Raw genomic sequence first — 8,967 nt, 5'->3', positions numbered from 1 at the left:
AGTACTGGTTTCCTAATGAAATGAGGCAGATCTGTTTCTCTGTGCAGAAATGTGTGTTTGTCAATGACCCTTATAACTTTCAAATCTGCAAGCTAAGTTCAGTTGAATTTGGCATGGTTGAAGTGTCACTGAAATGTTGTGTCTTGATAACAGACAAGGCAAGAGAGGACAGACATGTTGCTCATGCAAGGATCCTGCAGTAAGGCTAGTCCATAACGTACTTCATAGAAACCATACTGGCATTTACTCTTCGCTCACAAAGTCATGGGAAGCCAAGCTTCACTGGTTCTACTGATCACTTAAATATTTATTCTCAGTATGACAGGGAAACTAGGCCTACACACATGTACAATGTCAGGGTATTGACTGCAATGAAGGTATGAATATGCTTAGATCTATATACATTACAGGCAAACACACCTTGAATTGCATATCGAAACTGGAGCACAACATAGCAATGGCAGCACAACTCAGAATCAGATTCCATAGGAGAGGTTGAAAAACAAATAGAATTGTTTGCCAGTGAAAAAAATGATACATTTTTAAATCTTCTTACTTCAAAATGAGCCATAGAATAGGTCATATAATACCTAAAGGCAAAATGAATATATTATGAATGATTTATCATTATGGAAATGCGCGGATGCTTATTGGTGGCATGAGTCGTATAACATGCAATTTTCACAAAATATGTTGTTAATAATAGATAAGGGTTTATCACTATATTATTATAAGAAACAGAAGGAACAATATTAAAACTTGTTCTTTCATTGGAATCAAATAATTTACTGTACCTTGAGTTGTTTATGAAATTGAGCTACTCATACTATTACTACTAATTACATTTTAAGGCCAAATTTTTAAAGTAGATATACATCAAGTTATTGTAGTAACTCATCACAGACCAGATTGACCTCACTGTTGTACCAGTAAGTTAAAATAAATGCTCTCACCTATGTCTACCTACACTAAATGGAGAGAAGAAGCAAGCACTTCTTTGTCTTTGTTTCTAACATACATCTGCAGGAAAACTCTTAAAATTGGCTCTGTAAAGCTTAATTCACATGCAGCTGAGTGGGCTCATTCCTATTTAACTGTCTGGGGAATTTTCAGACCATGAGTTCAGTTATGATCAAGTCCTCTGAATAGCTTGGCTGATGAGTGATGTAAGACAGCAAGACAAAACAAGTCTGGGACAAGAGGCTAGGAACACTAAAGTTGTTTTTAACAGTACTTAAAGGCCCCCATACACCTTAATCTGAACTTTGTGTGGATCATGCTGGAGCTGTTCAGGTATGGGTAGCCCTCCTCCCCAGCACTGTGCCACTAGTGAGTATGTCTTCCTTCTCAAAATAAATCATTTTAGTAAGTCATCACAGGATGCTCCCTACATTACAAGTTACCTTGGCCAGCTTATGTCACTACTGGAGATGGTCAAAACACAGCAGAATTTGCAGTCACATTCTTGTACTTGAGCTCTTGGGTCTGAGAAGTCCTACCACAGGAAAGATAATGATCAGTCTTCATAACTGCTTGACTTGAAATTTCCAAAGAGTTCCTGCTGTAGTGCCATCAGAGGAAAATTAACTCGTGAGAAAGTACAGGGTATGTACAACACTGCCTGGCATGCAAACTACCTGAAAACTTCATTGTTCATTGTCTTAGAAAATCAGTGCACGTCGGAGACAAACTGAATGCCAGGAAAAGCTAATACACCTTTGAAAACAGCAATAATTTTTCGTATTCTGTCTAGGGAAAACAGAATTTGTGTTTGTGCCAAACAGTGCAGGAGAGTTTTTGGATCTTGCCAATTCCATTTCGTTCAGAGATCAAAACTTTCCACATAGCTAATTGAAAAGCCATTGATCAGGATAAGTTCATAATCCAGCAGTAACTTAAAAGAAAACCAAATGGTAAATGACCACACGTTCCACAGTTATTAGCACAGGAATTGCATTCATTATTGTTTTTATTGTTAGCATAAAGAAAAGGAATTTGGAAAATCCATCTGCTCCCACAGATGGAAGCCGTGTGACATGAGGCTCCAGAGAGTCAGAAACTCACACTCAGTTCTCAGTGAAAAGAGGCAACTGCTGCCCCAACCTGCCTCAGCACCAAGAAGACACAGGTTCCTTTTAGGGTCCTCCTTTTATTCCCTCTGTTTTCCAAAGAATTTGGCCTGGCTTCTAGTACTCCCAAATCTCCACTCCACCCCAGGAATATTTATTATTTTCCAAACAAAAAAGTTCACCTATTCTTAGAGGAGGGCTGTTACCAAGGCAATTTGAGGGAAGGTGATGCTTTTTTACTTCCTATAAGAGACTGTGTATGTAAATAAATACCAACAACTATGCTTCAGCAATCTTTACTGCTCAAGTATCTTTTCCCTTGCCCATCCACCACATCCCAATCCAAAACCACATCTTGTACAAAAGAGGTTGCAAGGCAAAGCATTGCGTTGGTGCAGAACTGTGCTTATTTTCCTGTAACATTTCATTTTTTCCAACAGTTCTCTGAAGGAAGTCTCAGATCTTTGAACCCAGCCTTTTCTGCTGTCAGGCAGGGCCAGAAAGCAAAGACAGAGAAAAGGAACAAAGAGAAAATGAATGCAAATAATGTCTATAGCAACAAGGGAAAGCTGCATACAAAAGGCAGTGACTAATTAAAATGTATTCTTTTCTCACAAGGAACTCCTAATTAGCTCTCTAATACCATTCTCATATAATTTATCAATTTGATGCTCTCCTGTCACATAAAAAAATGTGCAGAATCTTCCTCACTATCTCCACCCAAGAGAAACTACAACTTTTCCACTTCCACTCTGAACAGGATTTCTCTTTCTGGGAAAGGGGACATATCCCTACACACTGTATCTAACAGATTCACCTTAGATACTGGTAGCAAGACAGATCCCCACACATGGCTCACCTGACACAGCTGTGCTCCCAGTCTCAGCCCTGCTGGAGGAATGGATGACACAGCAAATGAATGTCTTAGTGTCTGAAAATCTAGTGGTCCTTATCTCAGGGATAGGATTACATCTGATTCCTGAGCTGGAACCCATAGTTCAGAGAACTCAAGGGAAGGCATTCAGCACTCCTCTGATGCAGTTACACCGTTTATCTGGAACGGGGAGCAACAGCAGGTGGGCTGGCACTGAGGCTAGGCTAAAAGAGCAGTATTTCTCAGGAATTACCAGGTAAGAAGAGACACACAGCCTGTTTAGTCTACTGCTCCTTCAGGGTGATATGACAGATGCTTCACTAGAACGTAGCTCTGTTACACAACTTATGTTTAGTGTTTCCTCTTATGTAGTTACAGGAACTGGGAAATGGTTTCAAGGTAAAAGGGAAATGGTTTCAAACTAGAATAGAGGAAAATTAGATTGGACATAAGGAAGAAGTTTTTTACAGTGGTATTGGTGAGGTACTGGAACAAGTTGCCCAGAGAAGCAGAGGAAGCTCCATTCCTGGAGACACTCAAGGTCAAGTTGGACAGAGCTCTTAGCAATCTGATCCAGCCATAGGTGTCCCTGTTCATTGCAGGGGTGTTGAACTAGATGATCTTTAATGGCCTCTTCCAATTCAAATGACTCTATGAGTCTGTCAGAGCAGTTTCCTGCATGTGATTTGTGGTAGTCATAAGTCCTGAGAGAGATTTTTTAACTCAAATACAAAGCAGTTTTAAAGCCTCCAGGATCTTCATTTCAGAGAAACTAAAGCAGATGTGTGCCACACAGCTTTAAACCCATACAAGCAGCCATCTTAATTCTAAAATGAGTTTATTTGCAAATGCGTCAGACCCGCAGTGCAGTAAATACTATCAACTTGTCTAGAGTCCAATCTACCAGTCTGAATATCTACCACGAGATAAGATTTCTCCTTATGCAGCTGATTTTAAGTATTAACATAAGAGATTTAGGCAATCTTTTTCAGAATTTAAATGTAACAAATGGCAGAACATCACAATATGCTTTTCTGTGGCAGCTTGGCTCACTAGCCTACCTAGCAATCAATTCAGTGTGTGCCTTAAGGGCATGTTTAATATGCAGCTTGAATCACTTTCCAGGACAGAGCAAGCACAGGCAGTCCAGTGCTGTCATCACATGCAACAAAGTGGCAGAAGCCTTTTTAAAAACTGCTGTTGGAAATTTGGCCTTAAGAACATAAAAACTAACACAGCTTTTGAACTGTCTAAAAATGTAAGTGATGAGCAGGATTTTAAAAACATGTTCCTATTTCAGTCAGAGTACAAATTAACATTTACATTTAGAGTATAGACACTATGTACATCAATAGATCTCACTGATGAAAAATACCTCTTACGATCCAATCAGGAACCTCAATACACAGCATTTGATTTCAATGGGTCAAATGTCTTCAGTTGTATGCATCCAAAAAAATCATGTGATCCAAAAGGACTACTAAAGAATACATGCATGGAAAAAGCTTCCTTTCTTAGTACTTCTGAGGTCACTGATACAAAAGAAAAAGTAAGGTGGTTTCGTATACAAATAGTTGCAACGCATTTTGGCTGTTGTATTATGGCTTTCAAATTTAGTTAATTAAGATACATTTCATTAGAAGAAAATATTTGTAAAGTCAGCTAACAAGAAGCTATGTTGATTAAAGAGGTTCACAAAAGAAATTCCCAACATTCTTCAAATACATTCAAATTACTTCCCTAATTAATATTAAGAACCGAGGCTTTTGAGATTGATGTCATAGGAAACAGCATCTTTTTGTTTTCTGATCATATAAAATGATGACAGCTTGCTTTTCTGTAGAGATTCTGAGCTTTCTAACTAAGCTTCATTTGAGAGAAATGGAAATCATTTCAACCCAGAAGTTTATTCTACTTACTTTGGGTACAGTGGCGTTTCTAACACCACATGGTGTGTGCCTAGATGAGCTAATGAAATCCAGCCTGGAGAGCAGAGAAGACGCTGATGATAAATATTATGAGGTAAGATTTGTATTACTAAGGTAGTATTTGGGGGAACTGTGGGTCAAATGCTGAGCACTGAATTTATTGATAAAGGCTCTCCTAACTTCATTTCACAGGAACTACACAGTGCAGTATAAAAAAGTCTTGCGGAGAGAATTTTTAGGAAATTTGCTTGCTCTCAAACACATACTGTGTAAATCAATGCATGTATCAATTTTCTTGCAATCCAGCCTTGCGATAGGAGAGACTTTTTCTGACATGTTTACTTACACAGTGGGGTCTCAGTTAACATTCCTGTCACGTATTTCATGCACATAATATAACAAATGCATTATTAATGCAAAATTAATAAAGGTATGCTTGTAATATTCAAAGAATAATGATAAACAGGGACTATTATAAATCTAGTGTAGTTAATAGACTTAAAATTCTATTCTGGAAATTGGCTATAAAAATATCTTTGCAAGGTTGCACATTTGTTATATCTCAATAGATGCCAGATCAAATTTGCACAGTTCATCTGTGCACATTTTTTCTTGTCTATCCCGCAAACACTCCCTGGGAAATAAGAGCCAACCTTTTTTTGTCTCATCATCATTACTGTAATAAAGATACTTCAAGCCAAAATACACCTTTAATTATTTTAGTGAAATCTCCTGGTCTTTAGATCTCTCTTTGATATACTTCAGGTGCACAAGTGCAATCAGAGACATCATTTGTTTAACATTTTAATCATGGAGTATGAACTAGAGTGGTTCATTCTCCTTCTCTCCCAATAGCTAGGGAAGCCATGAAACATAGATAGGAAATTGAAATTAGGATTAGTAGAATTCATGTCTTCAGCTGAAGTAAAAAATCTCTGCTAAGGAAAACTATTTTTGTGACAAAAAGAAATAAATTAGTAGGAGTGATTTTCAATACACCCAGGGAAGAAACACTAATAAATAGCCAAGAGTCACATTGATATAGTGATTTTTCAGGTAGCAGCTGCATTTGACATCATGAAATGTGTAACATACTGAGGTCAGCTCTTTACCGTAGCCACAAAAAGTAGATTTTGTGCTTCTTGGCTCTGACAGCCCATAAACAATCATTGTATCTTCCGTACTAATGGAGGATCAAAGTAACTTAAAGATCAGCACAACTTCTATGCTGCAAGGCCAGAAGAGCATTTACATGGAATTGACTCAAATACTTTCCTTTTATTTTGTTCGCTCATGAGGATGTTGGGTCAAAAGCATCCACCTAATGCCTAGGAAGAAACAAGGTACACTTCCAGATGTTTTGGTCCATCCTCTTATTCATCCAGACCAGATGAGCAAGAGGCTGGTATCAAGTCATAACTACAGCCAGCATCTTCCCCACAGACAACTTCAACCAGTGATATTAGCAAATATGGACCTGAGAACTATTCCTGTCCACACAAAGCTGAGGGCAGAGTTATCAACACTAACAAACAGAAATGTTTCCAACTGACTCAGTTGTGGAAGATGATACAAAGATGTGTTCTTGAGGCCAGTGGACTAAAAAGGTCCACAACATCTTCAAATGAATTAATCCACACTAGAATGGAGTTCAGCAAATACAGCTAAAAGCATTAGATAATAGAAAAGAATGTGTTATCCAGCAGCTTTCTAAGGAAATATGAAAACAAGTACTTTGTCTGATCGGTAGCTGGAATGACTTTTTTTTTCTTTTTTCTTTTAGATTAAAGACAGTATTTTGGAGGAAAAGCAGAGGAGTCTGAATTTTGAAGAAATGAAAGACTGGGGATCAAAAAATTTCATTAAAGTGAACACACCTACAATAAACAAAGTGCCAAATTCAGTTGCTAATTTACCTCTCAGGTTTGGAAGAAGCAATCCAGAAGAAAGAAGCATTAAGCCGAGTGCTTATTTGCCTCTGAGATTTGGAAGAGCTTTTGGAGAGAGCCTATCTAGGCGTGCTCCAAGTTCATCATACAGGCCTGGGAGATCTCCACTTGCTAGAAGTTCTATTAAATCCCTTCTAAATCTGCCACAGAGATTTGGGAAGTCAGTGCCCATCAGTCTATCTCAAGGTGTCCAGGAATCTGAACCAGGTAACACTTAGCAAATGTTCAAGCCATGTATTAAAATGTATATTAAATCATAGCGTAGCAGTGATCAAACACAGCCAGCCTTCCTCAGGCATATTCCCTAAGCACTTTTATATGAGGCCAAATTACCATAAGAAAGATTTGCAGTTTATGAAATCAAAAAGTCTCTGCAAGATCTAGTGGAGAATCTCTTCATGAAATCTTTGCTGATGAGAAGATGTCAAGTAATCAAAGCCAAAGAAGCTCTTCTGAAACGGTTAAGTCTAGCAACATTATCTTAGATCAGTTTTCATTCTGGAAAGTTTAAAGCTTTGGTGTAAAACAAACTTTAAAATATCCCATTTCAGCGCTATAAAGTTATCTAAAAATTACTTTGTTTTCTAAATGTATGCAAATTAGAGTAGCAGAATTGTCAAAATTCAGAACTTACTTAATTGCAGCATGTTGAAATGGTCAGAAGAAAATAGTTCTTTTCCTCATCCAAGCCTATTTTTTCCAGACTGTCCTACTGAGGCAATGATTGAGATTTTTATTTTTTTATTCCAATACCAAATGGGAAATTTTTTTGATGTCTCAAATTTTTTTTAGGATAGGAAAAATATTTTCTGTCCATTTGTAAGAATAATTTAAAATAGTTCTTAAATAACAGTTCTTCAATAACAGTTCTTTTCATATCTGCTGTTTTAAATCTGATCCATCTACTTACTTTGAAACCAACTATCCGAACTTAATTCTGACATAGGCATAAATTGGAAGTTCAGACAGAATAGATTATTGATATTTCAGAATACAATGTTCTTTCATATTTAAATGGATTTCTTTTATTCCTTTCTCACTGTTTCACCTGACTATAACAGATTTGGTTTTATTTTTCTGATTTTTTAGGGATGTGAATTCTCTCAATCACATTCAAGTTATCAAGTTATGAAGATGGAAACTGAAAGACTCAGAAAAGATGTAGTGTGTATTCACTACTAAAGATCTTGAGAAGGGAATGTATATGAGAACTGAAATACAAACCTGTTTTATGTTATTATTATGTTATAATGTGTGTATTCTGTACAAACAATTGATGTATAAGGCAATGATAACTGTAGTGAGTGTTGTACCAGTTTTCTTCAGTGGTGGTGTAGTACAAATTCTATTTACTTCTGTGTGACTTCTGTGTGACTGATACCCTATTGGCTGTAAAAACTAATTTAAAAACAATAGCTGTAGAATTGAAAGCATTTTGAGCAAATTTAAAAGAAACAATGCAAATAAAGGAGCATGATACAAATAAGAAGAAGCCTACTGTGTGACTAACAAACAGAAGTAGAACCAAAATCACTGGTGTCTTTGTGTCATACATAGCTGAAGAAAATCAAGTAAAATGTAGAGGAAGCACTTTTCCTGTAGTTTATGAGTCATGTTAGATATAAATCTGAAAGGCCACTAGTCAGAGAAAAAATCTTGGACATCCATGAGGAATAGCATCTAACCAAACTCTTGCTGTAGTGCAATTACCTTATTTATATGTGAGATAATGTCTTCCCTAACATCCTACAAGATTTGTCCTGTGGGAGTCCTAGTTCCTCTGTTAATGTGAACATTACTGCTACTGGATACATGAGCAGAAGGGGCTATTCCATTGTATGCTCATACTTATATTTCATATTTCTTATTAAAAACATTCCCTTCTAAGTGGAATAGTATAAGTTCAGGCTTCCTCCAAAATGTCAGTAAATTTCCAGTTAGTTTTGAAAAAAGGGGAATTTGTACCTGTTCACTGGAATCCTGCTGTGATGGACTATACCCAAGATCTATGGGATTATTCTTTCCAGTCCCCAGAGGTCTCACTATCCTGATGGCAAATGCAGCCAGCGGTGGCACTGGGCATTTCCAAAAACACACACAACGAAAACGTACATGCTATACAGCCACAGCTAGCTGCCAATAGACAA

General features: G+C 37.2%; 1 protein-coding gene across 1 annotated transcript; it reads left to right on the top strand.

The window, feature by feature from the left end:
- Positions 1–4,824: 4,824 nt before the first annotated feature.
- Positions 4,825–7,038, top strand: NPVF (neuropeptide VF precursor). The gene is made up of 2 exons (XM_031554047.1): positions 4,825–4,965; positions 6,655–7,038. Exons 1-2 carry the CDS (start codon positions 4,825–4,827, stop codon positions 7,036–7,038), a joined length of 525 nt encoding a protein of 174 aa, XP_031409907.1.
- The last annotated feature ends 1,929 nt before the right edge of the window (positions 7,039–8,967 follow it).

This window comes from Meleagris gallopavo, chromosome 6 (assembly GCF_000146605.3).
Source record: "Meleagris gallopavo isolate NT-WF06-2002-E0010 breed Aviagen turkey brand Nicholas breeding stock chromosome 6, Turkey_5.1, whole genome shotgun sequence".
Taxonomy (NCBI): Eukaryota; Metazoa; Chordata; class Aves; order Galliformes; family Phasianidae; genus Meleagris; species Meleagris gallopavo.
The sequence above is the reverse complement of the archived record's forward strand: the minus strand, read 5'-3'. Positions and strand labels throughout refer to the sequence as shown.